This window comes from Dysidea avara, chromosome 12 (genome assembly GCF_963678975.1).
Source record: "Dysidea avara chromosome 12, odDysAvar1.4, whole genome shotgun sequence".
NCBI classification, from domain to species: domain Eukaryota; kingdom Metazoa; phylum Porifera; class Demospongiae; order Dictyoceratida; family Dysideidae; genus Dysidea; species Dysidea avara.
The window spans coordinates 13,349,441-13,373,387 of NC_089283.1; the positions used below are offsets into that span (position 1 = coordinate 13,349,441).

Consider the following 23,947-nt stretch of genomic DNA (forward strand, 5'->3'; position numbering starts at 1 on the left):
ATTGTTTGTCTGAAGACAGTCAGCCAGTCAGTCAGTCAGTCAGTCAGTCAGTCAGTCAGTCAGTCAGTCAGTCAGTCAGTCAGTCAGTCAGTCAGTCAGTCAGTCAGTCAGTCAGTCAGTCAGTCAGTCAGTCAGTCAGTCAGTCAGTAGAAGTTCCACTGAATAAAAAAATCTGTGGCAACTGATTGAGGGCATTGCCCTGAAGACACTTTTCAATACTGTCAAGGTGACATGAAGGTATTGTTAGGCTGGTCCTGGTAAATTTTTGTGAGAAAGTACAACCCACCGTAATCCCTAATATAGATATAGTACTATACTGACTGTAGTGTATGATGTACAAGCAACACATTGAAATAATGAGCTGTGTAACAGCACATTATAAAAGACCTATCTAATTGGGTACTAAGATATTAAATTTAATATCAGTCTGATTTTCTGCACTTAGCTCATTTAATAGGGCCACCTATGGGATAAATGCACGGTGCAAGTCACAACTTAGGTGGTCTTATTATATTGAGGTCATAAAGCACTTCCTGAGACCTGCTACTAAAATGAGTTAAGAGGTAGCCACTAGGCGAGATTTCTTTCAAATCAAAAAAAGCTAGTTTTAGGCACGGTAATTAAAATTTTAGTTATGGTAGCAGCACATTGTAAGTTATAGTTTTAGCAAAGGTGCATGCAGATTTGTTCTAGGTTTAGTTACATAGTTTCAGTAGTGGTCATTACTTTTAATTTTTTTGTTACAGATTCTAAAAAGTTTTCAGGCAGTTTTATTTATAGTTATAACTAATATATATAATGAAATTACTTTTTGTTATAGTTTTAGTTCTTGAACTTCAACACTAAAATACATTTATTACAGAGGTTCTCAATTTTAACATTTGTTTAGTATAACTAGTAGAGATATTAAAATATTTATAGTTTTGGTTACAGTACAAGTCTCAAGTAATATTAGTTTTACTTACAGTTTAAGTCGAGGCCTTGAAGAATTTTAGTTGTAGTTTTAGGTAGGCCATTGATTAAACATTTATAGGTACTGGTTTTGAAATTTACTTTTAAATCCTCAATTAAAGTTTAACTAAATCAAAATGGCAAGCTTAAACTGAAGTTGGTTTTAGTTTTGAGCAACTAAAGCAAAACTTCTGTAGCGTACATGTGACAAGTTCTATCTGTGTTATTATCTGTATAATCCTTGTCATAATGTTTTGTCATTGCAGACAGACAACTATATATGATTCTTTTGTTTATAGCAAGTGTGAACATTGCCTGGTGCTATGTACAATAGTATTATATGCACATACATCACAATTATGCAGTGTGTATAACCAAAATATGAAATTATATTGTCAGTACTTGGAATAAGCATACTGATTACAGAGAAATTCATTATACACAACTTTGGGACCTAATAGCAACAATAGATATTAACAGGAGCAATTAGAATGATCAACTCTGTGTGGTGATTCTCTATGTTGGAGTACATCCTCTAGGATATGATTGTTTCCAGCTGGCAGCTTTATTCCATTTGTTTGCTCTTGCAGTTGTTGCCTCATTATCTGTATGAATAAAGTATTTTTGGTACTAGCACTGGTAAGAAGTATAAGTAGTGTACATGCCTTGTTTATACAAAATGTGTATATGTCCGTATGTATCTGCATACATACATTTGCATGCACCTACATATGTACATTACATTAATGTGAAATTTTTCACCGTTTCAATGCTATTACATTATCTATACAAATTAAGAAGGTACATGTATATAGATCAGTCTCATGTAGCCAGCCCCCTTTTTTCTTTCATTAGGTCAGAATAAAATTTAAAAAATGAGGACTGTGTCAAGATTTCAAGCAGGTCAAGTCATCGGGGTTATAACCAAGTCAGCCAATTCACATTTTTTTCTGGGGCACTGCCGGATTGTACAATAACCAGGTTTGAGTGATGTGCATTTTATAGCATCTTGTATGATGGTGATGATGGAAACATAAATCCTCAAGATGTTTAGAAATGGATCATTGCTGGTATTGTGAAGAAAAGAAGTAGAGCACAGGTGCAGAATTGAACAGTAAAGTTATGTGACTGCTTTGTTAGAGCATTCACTGTTCAATTAGAGTATCCAGCACCTGGATAACATGCTCCTCAAAAGTAGAGCAGAAAACTTCATATCACCTATATAAAAATTCTTACTACATACCAATGATCACTCATCAGGGAAGCATCAATACAGAATAAAAATGCTACTAATTATCCACTCCAAGTTTTTGTATATGAGCATACCTATGATGAAAACAGTAGTGAGTACTATATATGGATAATAAAGCATGAGACGTGTGACTGAGATGCTAATAAAGCAGGAGGCGAAGTTAGCACAAGGCAAAAGCCGAGTGCTTTATTAGCATCTAAGTCAAGCTCTGAGTGCTTTAAATTATTTATGGAATTTCCTAAGCTTGTGCCTTATTTACTTGATACTAGATAGGCTCATTAATTATGTAGTGTTTGTAAAAAGGTTTCCTTTGTAACAAGGTGGACTTTAAGAGTTGGCCACTAAGGAAGGTTTTATTCCAGCTTACATGTACATATAGGAAGTCTTGACCGTTTCCTTGCATTTCAAAAATTTCTCTTTCCATTGCAATAGTGAGCCTGTCAGGTTCCAAACACAATAAGAAGAGTATTCAGTGAAAAACAGTTAAGCTGTAAAAATAGAGTGCAGCTATCTGGTGAAAAAATTAAGGTGGCATCAAGAAATGGCTGCAATAATGATATCAATACCGATCAATTTTAATAATGCAGTACTTAGCTGCTTTTGCATGCTCATCATGGCAGAGTATGTATTTCAAATGTTAATTCCAAACCTAGCCATAAACTGGTTTTGGGATATATTTTTTCTAATATTCAGGCACAATGATGATTATGGAAGACAGAAGTTACAACAGTATTGTATTGTAGAGTTTATTTGGTTTTATTTTTGTAATACTCTGATAGAGTGCTCAGGGCTTCTACATAACAATCTATATTTTCCATTGGTAGATCATTATGAGCTTGAATTCAACCTAGAATTTTCATTCATAAAGTAGAAAGAGCTAAGCAGCTGACAACAGAGACAAAGGGTTTGGCAGTTTGGTATGGAGGTTCCTCTGGACACACTTTTATGGTATTCAGTGACTGTTCTATTAGAATATTTATCCCCTACAATTTTACATTGGTTTTATCCTTACCTGTCAGTGTGATTTCTTTTAAACTACAAAAGTTCACCAAATGAAAATACAAGCTGACTATCGAGTTGTTTCCATAAGCAGTTTAACCTACATGCATATTCTACTCCCATAATCATCCATAACTCTGTGACTGTTTGTCAGAAGTTTTCCAGACTTGGTATGCAAATTCACCTCAATACTAGAGATGTACCAAAAATGGGATCGGTGAGGGATCAGTTACCAATATGGCAATTTCTATACCATATTGATAATCAGCATAAATGTTTTGAGAACCAGTCTTGTTACAGATAGTTTGCATGGCAAGTGTGAGTAACAGTATTGCAGCATTAAAATGCCTTCTTGACAATGCATGTTTACTACAAACAAATGTAAAGCATTGCGTGTGCTATTTATGAGAATCCATATGAGTGCACAACTAATTACTGCTGTTATTCTTAGCCAGGTCTAGTAACTGTTACACTTAACAGTGGCAGATCTAGAAATTTTAGGGGGGTTTCAGGTTCAGGAAGCTTTCAATAACTGTGATCCCAGACTGAGAAGTGTATAAAATCCAGCTGGGGTTGTTAGGCTGAATGTAACTCAGTCTTAATAGATCATGCAGTGCATGGCCTACTGAGCCGCTTATAGGCTTAGCATATATAGCTACATAGATCTATAACTTAAACTAGCTGGCAATGAATCAGTAAAAATCATTGCACAACATTCTTTCACAGTGAATCTTACCATTCCAGGCCTTCACAGAAAGTTTTGAAGCAAACCAGCACTCAGTTGTACACATCAAAACTTTTAGAGGTGCTTAACATGTTTAAACACCGTAATGGCATTTTCAGTAATTTCAAAGGCAACTGTATGAAGAGTTTGGCCAGTAGAAAGTCCCAATATAATACACTAAGTAAGTATAACTCTTGGTGATTTTATTACCCACCCGAATCGTAAATAAATTTGGGACATGCACATTTTTTTCAGAGGGGGTTTCAGTTGAATCTGCACAACTTTAAGAATAAATAACATCACAGGATAAATTAAATAGTCTGCTGTGCCAGCCATTTCGATAACTCATCAGAATGTGGGGTAATCTGGGATAAGTCTTTGTGGGAGCATGCGTTAAAATTTTTGTGGTGTCTAATGTACGCCACCATAGGTAACCAGGTATAGTTAGGTTTTATAGCTAAAGTAACATCACATATGTTTTCTCCATACTAAAAAAATCACATCAGAATACACAATTATTTGATCCACACTTAACAGAATATAAAAATATCGGATTGGTATAGTCGGTATTGGGCTCTTTATGATACAAATTGATCAGACATCAGTACAACTGACAAATCCTTATCGGTACATCTCTACTCAATACATCCTTAATGTACACCAAATTCAAGCATATATGCATTTGTGTTTACACCAGTTTTTGTAAAGTGTGCAAAAAGACAACAGCCAAAAACAAAGAAACAAAAAATAATTTATATTTCATGAAAACATAGTGATTTTGTATGAGATGCTAAACGTGGAGGGCAGCTGTAATATGCTACAATTGTGTGCTTTCGAGAAGGAAACATGGAACTATGCATGTGTGAAAGAAGCATTTCTTTCTTCTTGTCAATATACCCACAGTGTGCATGCACTGGCTTCTTGGCTGCATGACACATCATCATACGTCTTGATGCATGAGAAGGAGTTAGTATAAAAATTACAGCATGTGTTACATGTATACAGACAGTACAATGAAACCAGCCACCTCTTAACAAGATTATAGTGACCACCTCCAAACACAGACTGCAGTAACAAGGGCATGCACCAAATTATTGAAGATATATTTTTGGTCCAATATGTGGCCCTATTGATAAGATTTCAACAAAAAAATATTCCATACCCAGTGTTGTTTCAAATATGGACTGCTCTAATCATGCATGTAGACAAACACTTTCCATAATTTCTTACCAGTTCTATCATCATATGAACAGCTTTTTCTATATTTAGATTTTCTTTTGCAGATGTATATACCCAATTTCCACCAGATAATCTTTCTGCCAAATGGTCTATAGTACTTCGTGCTTGTTCAGTGAAGTTTTTCACCAAATCATACTGTAAAAAAGTCATGTAAATAACATACGTCATTACACAACTTTAATAAATGAATAAAATATGTGAACTTATACAGAAACAAGAGTATTACCAACATTGATAGAGTACTGCACATTTTCATATGCAAGTACTCTGACTTTTTATCGTGCATCATACGTACATACCTTTGTCCCAACCAAAAGACAAGGTGGTTTCTCAATTGCGGTTGTCATCACATCAACATAATTAGTTGCCTGATTTATGCTCCACATGTTTTCTTGATTAAATATTTCATTTAAATCGACAAAGATCATAACACCATTTGCTTGTCGATAGTAGTACTGCTCCATAAATATTCCATGGTTGTTGCAAAGTAAGAAAATCACATATAGTACAACTATAAATATAAGCTACATAGCTACTTGTATGTAGTAAATGCACTGCAAAATAATATACACAATCTGACATGTACAACATGCAGTTAATCATTTACCTTAGTAATAGTATTGTATCTTTCTTGTCCTGTGTGAATGAGAACATATAATAAAAAATAATATACATACATAAATCACAACAGGATATTGTATGAATATCGTTTACAGTCACTGCCATATTTCTCTACATGTTGCTGTTCGTCATGTTAATCATGCCCACATCCACATTCAGTCAGCTTGAGTTGTTTGAAATCACTCAGGGAAAGCTATGTACATGTTATAGTATACTGTAACTAATATTCGAGTGCATAATAGTTCATAATCAGCATGCCCCCAATGTAAGGACTACTTTAATTTACTATTAATAGCCATCCCTCTAGGGACTTGCAAATAGATTGAAAGCCTATATAGCTGGGAGTTGATATTGATGGTGACTTGATCTCCAGAGAATTTAACAGGTGAGTAAGAAGCCACTCAGAACTCCCTCTACATTCAGTTTACATGATAAAATTTAATACATTTCATGTATGAAACAGGAGCCAATAAATTCTACAAGGCTAGTGACAAAAGTAATGATGCATACAAACTACAAAAGATTTTAGCATGGACTTTTTAGGATATGCATTGTCTGTTCCAATGCCTATGTACCACCATAGATATTAAATACATAATGGATTGGAAACGCAATACATTTTACGGTTACGGGCTCGATACGGTCACGTGATGACATTTACGGGGCACAGCAGCATTTTCAATAGGCACAATACATTTTTGTCGAATTCGCCCAGAGTTTTCTCGAAAACAGGTGTCTTTTTTAATTCTTTCATCCTTTTTTTTAGCACTCTCGAAGGTATGAACTTTTCTTTAGTATAGCATGTATCGCTAGACTTGTTTTCACAAAGCCAGGAAAACCCGCCCCACAGCCACTACCGTCATGTAGCCATTCTTTCGCTTCGCTTACGGAAAGTAACTGCTGTACAGTGCTAAAAATAATTATTTTGTATTCATTACGATGTGGCGAAACTGTTCAGCACTTCTAAAACTTCGTACGTAATACGCCCTATGCACTAAAACTCCCACAGTAGTTTTTGAACACAAATTTCGCGTTCCTTCCTTCACACCTTCGGTTGTACGAAACGACTAACCTTCAGTCACAAACCAATAAATAGCTGAATCATTTAGCAATGATTTAACGCTTTATAAAACCTGTAATAGTAGTCTCAGTGTTAAGAACAACTGCAGTTCGTACACTTGGTAACGTTGCCATAAATCACGTGACCGTATCGAGCCCGTAACCGTAAAATGTATTGCGTTTCCAATCCATTATGTATTTAGTATCTATGGTACCACTATATACCGCTAACTGTGTAATCTTTACTATGTACACCAAAAGTTCTTTAAAACTTTGAGGCTATAGCTACATATATGGCTACACAGTAGTGACAGTACATACGTTATACATACCTGCTGTATCCAGAAAAGTAACATAAATTTGTGTATCATTATACAGGTAGCTATGCATTGGAAGAAAGCCACAATATAACTACAAAATGCTAAGTTAAGGAATTCACACACAGTCTGTTGTACAGTTAATTTATAAAATGAGGTATAGCTACTAACATAATACTCTTGCTGCTACATTTACAATTCTATCAATTACTCAACTTGAGCACCTGTATAAGCAGTCTACAATACAATAGACCCCACAAGTTCTCTATAGTAATCACCACAAAGTCACCTAATAATTCAGCTATTGAATATTGCAGCTTCATTTGTGACCGGATATGCAAAAGGTACCTTTTCCACACATTTTACATACCAGCAAACAAAATGATGTAACATGCACTAGACAACTGATTAACTTGCTCTTAGCATCAAATGCAGCCAGCTACTGTAGCTACACTCATGGAAAATTTCAGGCAAATATATGGCATGATAAAAAAGTTATGAAGTTTTACACAAATGCATGGGTCAAATTTTGTGTGTGAAACAGATACCTTTTTACAAATCCGGTCGGTTATGCTTACATGCATGCAGACAGCTAGTGTTATATTCAAAGAATAAAGATACTGATGGTGATGGGGTTTCTGTATAACCTCGTCCATTGACCCGATGAATAAAAGAAGACTTTCCAGTACCATATCCTCCAAGTGTAATTATCTTAATTTCTGTAGCTTTATGATGTCTTTCATGTACTCTTTCAATTTTAGCTGTACTAAGCTATAGACAAAATACACAATAGCGCTACAATAATTTATTCTACAGTCAGTATATAGCATATCATACAGTACAGTAGTACCATATATAGGGTCACAAAGGTTTGGGCTCTTCTGTCCAAAAAATCACCAGCCTTACTTTTCCTTCACAACAGTTTGGCAGTATTGGATAGGATAGGCAAATGCCTCTAGTAAACACTTTCAACAAATTTCTACAGAATTTTAACTTTTAAAATTGCATTTTCTACTGAGAGTGGCTAACTGCCTGACTGAAGCATAACTCAACATGGCTGGCTTCATTACTTCATTGTTTGCCATCGCTTAGGCCCAAGACATGCATGCATCATGGACTTACTGTATCTTTGTCCTCCTTTGTGTCCCATTTCTTTCTCTACTTGCAAATGGTTTAATGGCTTCTTTGAGCTGACAATTTATTTCCCTATAGTCACTGGATTAAGGCGTTTCTTGTACTGTTCTTTCATTGTAACACTGTGTCATGGTCAAAACATAGCTGAAACGAAGTAGAATTTCACTTTCAGTAATTAATAGTTGAGGCATGCATTCAGACACAAAATACAATGGTTTTATGATCTATTATTTGATGCAGTAAGCTGATTCAAAGTCACAGATGTTACAAAAAGTACACAAACAAGTGCAAGGAAAAAATTTAGGAATTTTAAAATCAAGGAATCATATAGAAATAAAAAGCTATATATATAGGGAGGTCACCAGCCATTCTGGTGCACAATTAATCACTACTTTAATTTATTCATATAGCTATATAAGATATAAGGGAAAAAAGTATATGGACTAGCTGCATGTAGGTGTAGGCAACCTCCCTTGTTTCGTTACTTTTTATTTCTATAATCCATGTTTACTCAAACTTAATATTCCTAAGTTTTCTTTGTACTTGTAAGTACTGCACCCAAAAGATTAATTGATATCGCATACTTATTTACATGCAAACCTAACTGGATTTAAATTCACCTTTAGGTTACGTTCTTCTTACTATATATAGTGAGACTACCGTACATGAGTAGCATTTATAACTTAGAAAGTAGGGGTAGTGGGTAGCTAGCAGCGCTATGTGGTTAGCACACTACCTACAGTTCCAGTAGTCCAGGGTTCGCCCTGTCTGAGTTTTGTGGGGTTTTTTTCGTTTAGTGACTCGCTTTTTTGTCTAAGCTTTACTGTCGGTTCAATAGGACTGAAGTCCGGCTTATTGAACCGACTTTCGGTTCGATAGGACTGAAGTCCGGCTTATTGAACCGACTTTCGGTTCGATAGGACTGAAGTCCGGCTTATTGAACCGACTTTCGGTTCAGTAACCACTCAGTATCTATTTTAAAAGGCCCCAAATAATTTACCGCAAAAAATAACTGTGATCGTCTTCCTTCTCTGATCTCGTGACCTGATAAGGCTTGCTCGACTACTTGTGAAGGTTCTGTGGCTAGGTTGCTTCGAATTTGAGCCATTTTATTAACGATGGCACCGTGGCAAGAAGCTTGAGTGCTAGTGTTGCACAATGCAGTTTCAATGGCTGTAATCCACTTTACAAACTCTTCATCCTTTTCTTTTGAAACAGTGTCGAACATTTTTGTGACATCCTGAGGTTGAGCGTCCGAAGTTCTCGCCGAAGTTACTCCTCCCCTTACTGAATGATCTGTCAACTGCACACCCAACTTTGCGCACTGACGGTTAAGCTCAGGATAGAGTACATCCAGATCAACACTGTTAACAAGATCGTAGTAACATTCCTCAAATATCCTTCTGGCTGTTGTCGCTTTATCCATGATAGCAAGAGTTAATAATAGTAGAGTTAACTCTTGATGATAGGTCACAGTCGCGAAATGTACGTAGGCGCCCGCGCGTGTGACACTATAGGGGTGTGGCAGGATATGGTGGCACTGCTTTATGGCAGAAAGTCGTGGGCTCGCAGAAAATTTTGACGCAAGGGATTCATACTCATATCATTCGATTTGTCAAGGCCATTATATGAAGTGTAAAGTTTCCTGCTTTCTGTACGGAACTGACGTCATTTTAGCTACACTTAAGCTTGATGAGTCAAGTACATAGTGCCCAGCAGGAAGTGATTTTTTTCCTCAGTCTATATAGCCCTCTTTTGCCGCTTCGATTTTATAATAATACACTGTAAGTCTGTGATTACTATCGGGGGGGGGGGGGGGGGTCAAAGGGGGCTCTTGACCCCCCCTCCAAAAATTTTTAGTATACCAAGATCGAGATACTCTAATAGAGCAGTCACTCTAATAAAGCAGTCACAGTACTAGAACAGTGTGTAGTGAGCTATTTAAGGATTTTTATGTACTTTATCAGCTATAAATGCGTGGTTGGTGAGGTGGTGGCTGTGACCTTTTATTTCTTTTTTTTTTTGGTCTCACCTTATCAAACCAGAGACAATGTAGTGCCTCAGTTCATTTTTGACCCCCCCTTTCCATAAGTCTGGATCTACCCCTGAATTACCATGGCCTGTGTAAGTTGCAGTGATCAGTTGCGAGAACAGAGGAGAGTTGACAGGTTGATAACTCGACAACTAAAAGAAGGGGAAAGGACTCGAGACGAAGAAAAGAAATACAGACTCGTTGTGTTACTGTTGCAGTGGCGGATCTAGGAATTTATAAAGGGGGTTTCCAGTTTAGAAGGTGGAAATATATATTGACATGAGATACGCAAAAGTTTGCACTACATCGTCTGGTTTGGTAAGGTGAGACCAAAAAAAAAAAAAAAAAAAAAAAGGTCACAGCCTAGTAATGGTACATAAAATATATTAAATAACTTCCTACACACTACTTTAGTAGCTACTGTGACTGCTCTATTAGAGTATCTCGATCGAGACGCACGCCGCGATAATTAAAACATTTAATTGTTACGCAATCATTTTTCAAAGGGGGTTTCCGTGGAAACCTTTGAAACCCCCCTAAATCCGCTACTGTGTTGGGTACCAGCGGATCAGGCAAAACAACTCTGATGAAACAAACTCGAGCTATCTCCGGACAAGGATATTCAGAAGAAGACAGGAAGACATATGTTAGTGCAGTACACCAAAGTCTTTTATTGGCTATACAGTCGTTAGTGCTTGGAATGGAGCAACTCTCAATCAAATATGAAAATCCTGCTAATGAGAAGGTGTGGAAGCAAACAGTAGATGTTCCTACACACACTCCAATTGACAGTGAAGAGTACAGCTTGATATCACAGTTGTGGAGTGATTCTGGTGTCCATAATGAATGTTATGGTCGGAGGAGAGAGTTTGATGTCCCGGCAGTTAATTAATTCTGCCAAATATTTCTTGGAAAGTTTGGATCGTGTTTATGACGATGACTATATTCCGACAGTAGAAGATGTGTTAAGGGTGCATGTACATACAAAAGGTACAAACGTTGAGGAGTATTCATATACACAAGATGGCATCCATAAAATTGATGTGATTAGTATGACTGGGCAGTGTGCAGAGAGACTGACAAAATGGGCTTCTTGTTTCTGTGGAGTAGCCTCCATTCTATATCTAGTAGATGTTAGCGAGTATGACAAGGTTGTGAGGTCACCCGTTGGTGGGCAGAATATGAATTGTTTAGAAAGAAGCAGGAAGGTGTTTAAAGAATTTCTCAACCATCAGTTAGTAATACATACACGTGATAAGCTAATGGTTGTCTTGCTTTTCAATAAGTACGAAATCTTTGAATAGAAAATCAGATAATCTCACTTGACTGATTATTTTCCAGCTTACAAAGGCCCTAAACAAGACAGCCAAATCGCTATGAGATTCATATGTGAGATGTTCCCAACAGGACAAATAGGAGATGGCTTTGTTCACTATGAGACCTTATGTGCTATTAATAGTAGCAATGCAAGAGACATATCTAATATGGTTAAAACTGGTTGCAACCAAGAGATCTTAACACAAATGGGCATGTAACACCTGTTGAATTATTTTTGTCTAGTTCTGACCACTTGCATTGTAATTAAAATTATAATGTTTGTACATATATAGATATATGCATTAATGCTTAATTTACTCTGCTAGTTAATAATTATCTAGCATGTACATGTCTTCTTCAATTGTATACTGCTGACAATCATACTCAATGTCATCAATTATATACAATTTTTCTTTGCTATGAAATCATGAATACCTACAATAGTCTGTTTGAGTTCAAGTTGTTCAACTGGGCCCTCTTCCTTAATTTCACTGCACAGAAACTCCACAAAACCATAGATCACTATTCTCTATGACTCTATCCCACACTGTAGAGACTTGCCAAAGGCCGGTCTTATACACTGTCGTACTGAGTGAAGCTCCATACAAAAGCACCTAACACATACGTATAAAGAAGAGCAACTCATTTGTAGACTACTGAAGTTTTAAAGATACCCCAACATGTTATAGTACAATTTTGACAAGAGTATAATAGATAAGATGAAAAGGTGCTTTCCTCATAGAAGTGATAGATCAGATGTTCACTCAGGCTTCTTCAAAATCATTGACTTTCAGGTTCCGCAGGAAATAAACACAAGCATACTTTAATACCAAACTTTCCAGCTATACGGTAGTGGAAATGGTCCAACAGAAACACTTGGAGCTTCTACATGAGATCACTATATCATCACTATATTAGCCTTCAGTTTCCTATACTAATTACAGAATAAGAATTAAAGTACAAGTCATAAAGCACAGACAATTGTGATGTAGCATAGAATCAGTGCGTATTCTGTGTAAAGACTGTGCTGCACATGTAGCTGTAAATGGGGCTGAAAGGGGTTATAAGGCACTGATGGAACAGTGATTTATTAATTTCAAGCATATAGTTTTACAAAGCCATGCTGCCTTCAAAGGACATGAAACACACAGAATCCAGTATTTGTGAACCCCAATAATGGACTCTACCATTTAATAATTTGCCTTGTAGTTGCTAACATGAAAGCCATGCAATAATTTAAGGAGGTATTAAAATGTTCCAACCGTCTCTGTGCATAGGTGCTTTATATTGCTATGATTCTTACTAACAGCTAAATTCCAACACTTGTTGATTGATTTTTTACACCACAGTGCATGATATTGCTATATCAGTGGTTATTGTCACAAGCCATTGTCATGACTAATCTATCATGATTACTGTCCACTTTCCACTATAACAAAAGCACTAAAATATACAAATAAATAACAAAAAATGATTATTCTATTTGTTTGATTATTATATGATTTCTAGTTTATCAAAATTAGACGATGTTGATTATTGCAAACAAAATCATGATTATCACGGTAACCAAATGATTGTCCATCCCTATGCCACAATTCATTGGTCACACTGACTCATACGGCATCAAGCAATAGGTCTGTATAGTTAAATGTAAATTTTAAAAGTAGCTAGGTGCATCTTATGCACATCATGAATGAGGTGCCATTTAAACTTGTTTATCTCTCCAGTTCACTATTAAGTCTGGGAAACAATACTTTACTGCATGCATGTGTGGCGATGTTTTATAACTACAAACAAACAGTAGTTTAATGATTGTGCATAATGTTGACTAGACACACAGACACAGACACACAGTGCAAGTGGAAGTTGAATCAAGAACAAGGCTGTAAAACCAGGATAAGGCACTTATAGGCTTGTAAAGTCCTGATCCTATGATACAAAAACAAATAAAATTTTACAGATCAAATTTAATGTTCCTGTCAATGTGTCTAACTTTGCTTTGAACACACATAAACTTGGTGTTGTCACAACTTCTTTGGGTAGATGATTCCACTGCTTATTGCTCTTTGACTAAAAGAGTTGACCCTGACATCTTTATTTATTTTGTTGGTTGTATATTTTGAATGGGTGACCCCTGGTCCTTGATGGAACATCCATTTTGAATAACAGAGTTTGAGCCAAATTAAAGATTTTGCCTGTATACATTGATCATGTCTCCACATAGATGTCTATATTTGAGAGGTGGTAAATCTGGAGTAAGAAGCCTTTGTTCATATGATAGATGTCTGATAGATGGCACTATATAGTCTTGTAGCTGCTCTTTGAAAATCTGCACGGTTAAGGGCCTTAGACGGCATTTCCATATTATAATTGTGGATGTGCCAATGTTTTGTAAGGTTTCAGTGGAGAAGTTTGTGAAAGCCTTTTAATGATTTCTATAGTACAGTTAGCTTTAGTGGTTGTATAGGATGACATGCTGGCAAAACTTTTATCAGTTGCTCGTAAATTATCATCCCTAAATCTTTTCCCTTAGAAGCATGTCCAGGATTGAATCTGCTGAGATGAAGGGATTTACATTTGGAGATGTTAAAAGGAAGCCACTATTGATGACCAGGCAATTAGTTTGTTTATATCCTCTTGAAGGCTATCAATGTTTTTCAACCCATTGTTTGTTGGTATGTGACAAAATATCTTGGTGTCACCAGCAAATAGCAAAGTTGGATCAGATAAAAAGAGGTGGATGGAAGATCATTTATAAACATAGAAATCACTGAAAAAAGAAACAATAGTCTAGCCTTTTCAGCACCATCAGCAACGCCATGCATGAAATAATGGGGAAATTGGTGATCTAAACCTCTTAACTGTGTTGATCCAGTGCCAAAAATCTTTTGAGATTAGAATAGTAGTCAGTAGAAACAGAAACATGGTATCATCCTGACAGCACTTACACAAAATGTTACTAAGTTTTCTGTACTTATCATGGAGTGCTGGAGTAGGATTGAGTTTATAAGCTTGTCACTTCTTGTGGATGAGATCAATAGTTGAATGGGAAAACCAATACTTAAGTTTTTGCTTCATTTTACTGATGGAATAACCTGATAAATCGCTGTGAGAAAGAGATCTTTCCACTGCAGCCAACACTGGTCAATATTGAAATCAAAATCTATGACATCCCAAGGAGCATGTGAAACATCTCATTAAGAAAATCAGGATCAGCATCCTACTTAAGCAATTGCTGGTTACATGGCGTTGGAGGCAAGGTAGTAAGTAAAGTAAAGTACACTGCATCATGATTGCAACCATGAAGGCTAGCTCCCACAGAGACACACAGAATACATTAGATTCTTTAGTCAACATCTAAAATGTGATCATCACAATTGGGATGGCATACAAGCTGGGTAAATGAGTGATCTTGAATAAAGTTACATAAGAAGTTAGAAGTGGAAGAACTTGTCGAAGGTACTGTCAAGCTCCAATCACCACACACATTATGTCAATCAGTGGAAGAAGGGAAGTTGTATATAGCACAAGAAAAGGAAGTGAAGAGCTGCTGCAAATCATCCACAGAGACACCTGGAAGACAATAAAAAGCTATGAAATTAACTTTACTTCTACAGGTAAGCAGCTCCAGCTAAAGTATTTCACAGTCAGACTCAAGGTCCCTATGGAAGAATGAAATAATTGAGGACATCGTCAATACCAAAATTCCACTGCCATGGCTATTGCGGTCTTGTCAAAAAAGCAGTGTATATCCATCTGCAGCAATCAAAGCATCAGAAATAGTCTCATCAAGGAAAGTCACTGTTATTGCTACCACATTGGTGTGCACATATAAATGCCATAAAATCCAGTCTTTTAGCTATAACACTCAGTGCATTAAAACTCACACAAGATAGTCCTGCAGCTCTTGTAGCTGGGATTTGTGATGGAGCCAAGCAGCATGTGGAACAAAACCAAGGGTCATCAAACAAGCTGTTAAACACAGAGATCTCTATTTGATATAATATGCACTAAGGAAAAAAGCACTAGTTTTCATAAATCAGCGGAGCAGATAAGTGCTGAGAACGTACTCTTGTTTCTTTTTTTTCAGCAATCTGCTCTTTTCTCATGTTTTAATTTTTAGAATTATTTTCACAATATAGTTTGTTTTATAAATCCATTTATGGATATCTAGCTTGATAATAACAGGTGCTGGTGGTGCTTGATATTAGCTATGCTGCTAAACATGTATATCAAATCAGTCATTGTAACAATATATGTTGAAGCATAATGATGGAACTCTAGTGCTGCCATGTATAGATCTTGACTTGACAACTTGGTAGCTAGATTGAACTTTACTGGTCTGGATATCATTGGGTACTGTACTGATTGGAACAAGGGATTGTGCTATTAGCTACTGGACTCGATGCTATGTAACAATGGCAAAAAAAACTAATCAGTTTCCTTAAACTAATCAGTCTAGTAACATAATTATCTCTCACTGGCAAGCTATACCATTGGGAAGATGTTCCCCTGTTCAAGGAGCTGGAAAGAAAATCAGGAAGTTCTGTTTCTAGTTGCAGTTCCCTTCAAATGCTCGGAATGCTGAAAGGTTAATGTAGCTATACATTTAACAGATTTTGGTGTGTAACTAGCTATTTACAAATAAATTTGTATACATTTGTTTTAGTGGCATATACTCTAGTCTAGGCTGTACATGTGTCCAACACTCAATAAATAACTAGCTAGTTGCGAGCTTTGGCTAGCATGTAGGCTTGCTGCAGGTGTTGTACATACAAAGAATGTTTTGGAGGGAGTCGGAAGGAGAGATCAAGCGGGGTTCTGTACCCCACCCCTGCCATTAGGCACCTGCCTATTATGCTGGCATATTTTGAATTCCTAATTTGCATAATTCTGGCATAATAGGTGCCTGAAAGCATCAAGCATAATGCTAGCATAATAGGCAGAATAATTGTTATACTGTAAGTAAAAATGCATGCCACAGAAAAAGGTTGACTTACAATAACAGAACAGTTGATGCCACTCATATGGCATTAAGTAGTTATTTGACATGACTGTTATTATAGTTTACAATGTAGCCAAATTCTTAATGCACAATGAGTACATTTCAGTTGTTCATAAGCCAAAGTTATAGGGTCCCCGGCGCAACGCGAAAAATCGATATCCTCCAATCAACTACCTAACTATTGTCATGTGTTAGGATAAGTGTAACTTGAATAACACCAGTGTGGCAGCCAAGTTTGTCACTTTCTTCTGGTAGAAAACGATACAAATGTCTTAAAATCAGGTGGCCCTGGGGACTATTCTACGGAACGGAACGGAATGATGGACTAAACTACGGAACGGAATGCTCAAATTGAAGCTTGCAACTTACCATTGCTGAAACTGCCCTTACGAGGTATCAGTGGCACCTCCAGTGGGTGATTAAACATAAGATAAAAAGCAATAAAGGATCGATTGTGGGTTCTTGTTGGTTGTCACTAGTAACGAAGTATTAATTGTGGGATGAGCTGTATCAGTGTGGCATATTGTATGTATACGTATGACGTAATCAGATTATTAAGTGATCGCACGTGACGCTACCTCGTGCTTTAGTAGAGTTGTAGAGTCGGACGTTAAGCCGCCAAGGGGAATCTCCTACATGATCCTTCGAGCCGCAGACTGAACTAGGGACGTGCTGCGATAAGTCAGACAGCAGAAATCTAGACTCCTGAATAATTTGAACCACAAACGCGGACACCTTGGTACCGGGTTATAAACGGTACCCGACCAGGCTAGTCATTGTTTTGTGTGAATGTGTATTTCGCTGCTGACTCCCTTAGACTGATCCCTGATTCCAGTTGGTGGGCACTAATTAGAATTCGTCGAAGACTCGTCCGATTCCGGTGGCAGTTGATCTAGTAGTAAGATTAAGGGTTTTCTTATAACATATTGTGTTGATATGTCGACGGACGAAGCCCTTGCGAGACATAAGAAAGTCAGAGGCGGGCATAGATCTTCGGCCACGAGGCTAATGCGCCAAATAGAGGAGGCTACCGACACTACAGCCGCTACGCCAGACAAACTACTTCAGTGGAAAGTTTCGTTAACCGAAAAGCTGACTAAGATACGCACCCTTGATGACGAAATCTTAACCCTGATTGAAAATGATGCCATCGATGAAGAAATAGAACAGGCGGATGTGTTCTCAGAGAGGTTACAGGAAGTGATTTGCCGTGTAGAGCAGCTAATTTTAAATAAACCCAGTGTATCTAGTACTCGCCGAAGTTCCCCGTCTGCAACAACCCCGACAGGTCCTCCACCCGCCAGTAAACTTCCAAGCGACAGAGATGGTGGAAGTAAAGTAAAGCTACCCAAGCTTACACCAAAATCTTTCAATGGTGACCTTACCAAGTGGGAGTCGTTTTGGAGTATGTTTGAATCATCCATCCACCTGAACTCAAGCTTATCTGCAGTTGATAAATTCACCTACCTGCACTCCCTCTTGGAGGGTCCTGCATTGCGTGCTATTGCTGGATTACAGCTCACTGATCCCAATTATGATGAGGCTATAGATACTCTCAAGAAACGATTTGGCAACAAGCAACAGATTATCTCTCGACATATGGACTCTTTGTTAGAGCTAGAGTCAGTTCAATCAGGATCAGACATAAAGGCACTTCGTGGCCTATATGACCAAGTAGAATTTCAGGTGCGCAGTCTTAAATCACTTGAGGTTCCTGTAGATTCATATGGAAATTTGTTGTCATCACTTCTTATGAACCGATTGCCACACGAACTTAGGCTGATCATCAATAGAGGAATTGGCGATGACGAGTGGAACATTGATGACTTGATGGGTATTGTTGAGAAGGAAATTAGTGCACATGAGAGAGCTTCTGGTCCTAGTCATGATCAACGAGGGCCGCAGTTGCATACAGCGGCAGCACTCCTAGCCAATGAAGGGCAACCGAAGTGCTCTTATTGCCGGCAAGGTCATACATCATCCTCGTGCACAGCTGTTACAGACATTAATCAACGGAAAGTAATTCTGAAGCGAACAGGGAGGTGTTTTGTGTGCCTTAGAAGACATCATCTTAGCCGAGACTGCCGTTCTCCAGTCAAATGCACACACTGTAATGGCCATCACCACACAAGTATTTGCAAGAATAAGTATGCTGGTTCCCAAGGTAACAGAACACAAGGATATAACTCTCAGAATCACATTGCTGCAACGCGACAGCCGCCTACCCAGCTACCACCCACTTCACAATCACCTCAGCCACCTACCTCACAGTCTGGTTCACTGACAGTTCGGCCACCTAGTTTGCAGCAGTCAGAACCACCGTCTCATCAACAGACTCATGTTGCAGAACAACTGCTTACACCTACGACACAGTTGTATTGTGTGAAGACCCAGGTACCAGTATTGCTGCAAACGGCCAGCGGTCTTACATGACACAAAGAGTCAAAGATGAACTAGGCTTACAACCAGAACATGTTGAGCAAGTGCAGATCAAAACATTCGGATCAGAGACCGCAACTGTCCAAACTGTTGAAGTCGTTAGAGTTGGGATATCACTTAGAACTGGAGACACCATCCAGGTGACGTTCTCAGTAGTGCCTTTGATCTGTGAACCCCTGTCATGCCAACCCATAGCATACACCAAGGCAAAGTACAGTCACCTCGAAGGTCTTGATCTAGCTGACCACTCACGGATTGGTGACGAATTGCAGATAGATGCCTTGATCGGATCTGATTACTACTGGCAAATAGCAACTGGAAAAGTTATTCAGACAGAAAACAGCCCTACAGCCATCCACACCCACCTGGGCTGGGTACTTTCAGGACCGGTCTCTAGTTTCACCACCCAAGGTGACTCTGTTAGCTTGCATACTACTCATTCCTTACACATTGGCTCAGCTGAAGAGCGTTTGGATCATTCTCTAAAGGCATTCTGGGATTTAGAGTCTCTGGGTATCACAACAGCAGAACCCTCAGTGTACGATGACTTCACTGATAGCATTCGATTCGACCATGGTCGTTACACAGTAAGCCTCCCGTGGAAGCCAAACAAGATGACGCAACTACCTAGCAATTTTTGCCTTGCTAAACGACGTCTTGAAGGACTCCTTAAAAGGCTTCGTCAGGACCCAGAAGTGAGACTGGAGTATCATGCAGTTATGCAAGAACAGCTTAGGCAAGGCATCATTGAAAAGGTGGTTGATGACTCACCAAAGAGTGCTAGTGGGACTGTACATTATCTTCCACATCATGCAGTTATCCGTAGGGACAAGACAACATCCAAGTTGCGAATCGTTTATGATGCTTCTGCGAGGGCAGGAGGCCCGTCCCTAAATGACTGTTTATTCTCTGGGCCAAAGTTTATTCAAAACATATTCGACATCATTTTGAGGTTTCGTAGCTACAAGGTAGCGCTAGTGGCTGATATAGAAAAGGCTTTTTTGATGGTATCGGTTAGTGAGCAAGACAGAGATGTTCTTAGATTCTTGTGGGTTGACAATGTAGATGATCATTTGCCTAACATTGTACCAATGCGGTTTACCAGAGTTGTATTTGGGGTATCATCAAGCCCATTTCTTCTTAATGCAACTATCAACCACCACCTCCTGACATACCAGAACAGCCATCCAGCCTTAGTGGATACACTCTCACGATCTATATATGTAGATGACGTGACATATGGCGCAGATAGTGATGATGCAGCGTATGAACTTCATACAGTGTCAAGGAAGATTTTCGCAGAAGGTGGCTTCAACTTGCGTAAGTTTGTCACAAGTTCCGCAAGTCTCCAGCACAGAATTGATGCTAATAGTCCGGAAGCAGGCAGCAACATTGCCTCAAGCAACACAGTTGTGGAAGAAGATGCCACGTACACAGACGGTTTACTTGCTGGTAGCTGCGCAACAGGTGATCAGAAGGTTCTGGGAGTAAGGTGGAACCCGTCTAGCGACAATCTTGAATTTGACTTAACCAACATTGCCAGATCTCTCCATGAACTGAAGCCCACAAAGCGTAACATAGTGGGAGTAGCTTCTCGGATTTACGACCCATTGGGGTTTTTATCTCCTGTAGTAATCACCTTGAAGATATTTTTCCAGGAGCTGTGTCGATTTAAGATTGGCTGGGATGGTCCATTGCCACAGGAGCTGGAGTTAAAGTGGAAAGGAATAGTGTCCAAATTTCATGGTACTGTTATGTTGATTCCCAGATTTTATTTCGCTTCTGCAGGTAGCAAGCAGCCCTGTTCTCTGTATGGTTTCTGTGATGCTTCAACCGTTGCATATGGTGCCGTTGTGTACCTACATACTGGAAATGATTCAATAGAGTTTGTGGCATCAAAAACCAGAGTGTCACCACTGCACACGCAGACCATCCCTCGTCTTGAATTGTTGTCATGTCTATTACTGGCAAGGCTTATCACGCGTGTACGTTCAGCACTTGCAACAGTCATAGAGGTTTGTTCCAGCCAGTGCTTTACAGACTCCATGGTAGCACTGTACTGGATCAAAGGGGAAGACAAGGAATGGAAGCAATTTGTGCATAATAGAGTCAGTGAGATTCGGAACCTTATGCCAGCTGATCACTGGTTCCATTGCCCAGGCAAAAGCAATCCTGCTGATATGGCATCGCGTGGAGCCTCACCTCAAGAATTGGATGCAAGCCTACTATGGAGACATGGACCAGACTGGTTAAGTAGTATTGCCCCTGTCAGAATGCAGCAACAGATCACCATATCAGAAGAATGCATTGCTGAAATGGAGGTGAAAGCTAGCATGCCGTCATGCAGCATGTTGGTAACTGTAAAGAGTGGCGGAATTGGCGAACTGATTGACTGCAAGCGATTTAGTACGCTGCACAAGTTATTGCGAGTGACAGCATATGTACGGAAGTTTGTGCTACGATTTAAGTCGATCATTAAGGGCAGCAAACCTGTCATCGATTGGAATATTACTGTAGCTGACATAGAACAAGCAGAGTTTGATTGGATACTTGATAGCCAGATTTGTTTGGAAAAGGATGCACGGTTCCAGTCATGGAAGTCTCAGTTGCAGCTGTTTTCCGACAAACATAAGCTGTGGCGATGTGGCGGGAGACTATCCAAGGCAGACCTCCCCCTTTCAAAGAAGCATCCAATTCTGTTATGCAAGGAGCATTATTTTGCCACCCTAGTTACGAAGCATGCTCACGAACGGTGTGGACACAGTGGAGTTAAAGATACATTGACCGAGGTCAGGACTAAGTATTGGTTTGCAAAAGGCAGACAGTTTGTTCGGAAAATCTTGTATGGGTGTCTAAGGTGTCGTAAAGTTGAAGGCTTGCAATTTAAAGCAGTTCCCACACCGCCCTTGCCAGAATTCAGGGTAAAGGAAGCTCCACCATTTTCACATTGTGGGGTGGATTATGCAGGTCCACTTTATGTTTCAACAGCTGAAGTGTCAGATAACAAGGTTTGGATCTGTTTATTCTCGTCTTGTGTGACACGAGCCATTCACCTTGAACTGGTACCAGACATGAGTACCCAGAGCTTTCTTAGAGCATTCAAACGCTTTACAGCCAGAAGGGGTGTACCAACCCAAGTCATCTCAGACAATGCAAAGACCTTTGTTTCAGCAGCTCAATACCTAACAGACCTCAAGGTAACATGGTCCTTTAACCTGGAGAAAGCGCCTTGGTGGGGGGGATTTTTTGAAAGAATGGTTCAATCTGTGAAGCGATGCTTGAAGAAGACCATAGGTAGAGCCAAGCTGTCATATGACGAACTGTTGACCGCACTCACTGAAGTAGAAGCTATAGTTAACTCGAGGCCACTATCATACTTATCTAGTGAAGACCTAAAGGAACCTCTGACCCCATCACATTTGTTAGCCGGACGCCGAGTTTTATCTCTTCCTGATGGCTCTGGAACTGATACAGATATCAATGATGACAATTTCACCGTGGGTCCTAAAGATCTCAATTCTAGACTACAACTTCTCACAAGAGCCCTCGATGAATATTGGGTACAGTGGAGGGATGACTATCTCCTTGAACTCAGAGAGAGAAGTCACACTACAACAAATATTGGAGTTCCCCGATCGCCAATTGTCGGAGAAGTAGTTGTAGTCCATGATGAGCATTCTCCACGTAGTCAGTGGAAATTGGGCAAAGTGATTGAATTGATGACAAGCAATGATGGCCAGGTACGCGGTGCAGTGATCAAGGTCATTACAAATGGCAAGCCTACAAAACTGCGTAGGCCCACATCTTGTCTGTACCCACTGGAAGTGATGCCCCAAACTGACAATGATGTAAGCAATCCCAAGCCAATTAGTGATGTGGAGATGGTCAGTAATGAAGAGGATGACACTGTCACAAATTCTAAACCTGTGAGAGAAGCAGCAAGGAAGTCCAGACAGCAAGTCCATATGTGGATGACTGAGCAACAGGATTTTTAATATTTATTAGTGTATGATTACATGTACCGAGTTGACCAGTGGTCAACTGGGGGGAGTGTGGCATATTGTATGTATACGTATGACGTAATCAGATTATTAAGTGATCGCACGTGACGCTACCTCGTGCTTTAGTAGAGTTGTAGAGTCGGACGTTAAGCCGCCAAGGGGAATCTCCTACAATCAGTGATGTTCATCCTTGGTTCATCTACGGATATACCAAGAAGGGCACTTTATCTGAGCTGGTTTGCTCATTTTGACTTTAGAAAACAGTCTGGGCCGGCTTTTCAAGTCATATGTCAGTGTACAAATAAAGCAAGCAGGAAGACACTGGTAACAGGAAAGAGCCAGCTGAATTAAAACTTGAAGAATTTTGTGCAGTGTGAGAGGAGCAAATATTTTGGCAGATCGCAAAGGGGCTATATTCTGCGAACATCACTAAATTGTATGCTTGGAGTTATTAACAGCTGGTGCAGTGGACTAATGCTGTATTCAATAGTGAACTGATTTTTTCTGTTGCACAAATTCAAGGATGTGTCTGACTGCTAGCCTTGAATCAGGCCAAATGCCAAAACTCCAAGATCAACCAAATCTCAATTATAAGCCTAGCTATGCATGTGAAACCATGCCCATAGCCACCAGGCAAATGGGATTTGGACCAAGATGTGTGTATAATTTCAATGTATCTAGTCAGACCAGAAATGGAACACTCACATTAATTACATACCACCTAAGAATCCTAGGATTTCTTAAGTGTAACATTCCACGTGCTTCACTTCAAACAAAACAGGTTAAATTTGTTCATCTATTTTCAAGTGATTCCCAGTCCAGCTGCATGGTCCATGAAATTACAGTGGGATCACATG

At 38.9% G+C, this 23,947-nt stretch overlaps 4 protein-coding genes across 4 annotated transcripts; 3 read left to right on the top strand and 1 right to left on the bottom strand.

Moving 5' to 3' along the window:
• Nucleotides 1–1,238: 1,238 nt before the first annotated feature.
• On the bottom strand, nt 1,239–9,759 carry LOC136240849 (uncharacterized). The gene is made up of 7 exons (XM_066031910.1): nt 9,297–9,759; nt 7,784–7,933; nt 7,178–7,256; nt 5,773–5,801; nt 5,465–5,620; nt 5,157–5,300; nt 1,239–1,556 (listed from the first exon to the last, which is right to left on the bottom strand). The coding sequence occupies exons 1-7, from the start codon at nt 9,720–9,722 to the stop codon at nt 1,425–1,427; spliced, it is 1,116 nt and encodes a 371-aa protein (XP_065887982.1). The 5' UTR covers nt 9,723–9,759; the 3' UTR covers nt 1,239–1,424.
• A 1,155-nt stretch (nt 9,760–10,914) lies between these two features.
• LOC136239848 (guanine nucleotide-binding protein G(q) subunit alpha-like) lies at nt 10,915–11,220 on the top strand. The gene has a single exon (XM_066030599.1). It carries the CDS (start codon nt 10,915–10,917, stop codon nt 11,218–11,220), a length of 306 nt encoding a protein of 101 aa, XP_065886671.1.
• Nucleotides 11,221–17,586: 6,366 nt separating this feature from the next.
• On the top strand, nt 17,587–19,083 carry LOC136239849 (uncharacterized). Its single transcript, XM_066030600.1, has one exon. It carries the CDS (start codon nt 17,587–17,589, stop codon nt 19,081–19,083), a length of 1,497 nt encoding a protein of 498 aa, XP_065886672.1.
• Nucleotides 19,080–23,084, top strand: LOC136239850 (uncharacterized). The gene has a single exon (XM_066030601.1). The coding sequence runs from the start codon at nt 19,080–19,082 to the stop codon at nt 23,082–23,084; it is 4,005 nt and encodes a 1,334-aa protein (XP_065886673.1).
• Nucleotides 23,085–23,947: the final 863 nt, after the last annotated feature.

Coding starts and splice junctions, on each gene's coding strand:
- LOC136239848 (XM_066030599.1), top strand. CDS start 10,915: ATGAAACAAACTCGAGCTATCTCCGGACAAGGATATTCAGAAGAAGAC.
- LOC136239849 (XM_066030600.1), top strand. CDS start 17,587: ATGTCGACGGACGAAGCCCTTGCGAGACATAAGAAAGTCAGAGGCGGG.
- LOC136240849 (XM_066031910.1), bottom strand. CDS start 9,722: ATGGATAAAGCGACAACAGCCAGAAGGATATTTGAGGAATGTTACTAC. Junction 5,802..7,177: donor TACTTTTCTGGATACAGCAG/GTATGTATAACG, acceptor TCATTCACACAG/GACAAGAAAGATACAATACT. Junction 5,301..5,464: donor GTCTTTTGGTTGGGACAAAG/GTATGTACGTAT, acceptor ACTTTTTTACAG/TATGATTTGGTGAAAAACTT.
- LOC136239850 (XM_066030601.1), top strand. CDS start 19,080: ATGACACAAAGAGTCAAAGATGAACTAGGCTTACAACCAGAACATGTT.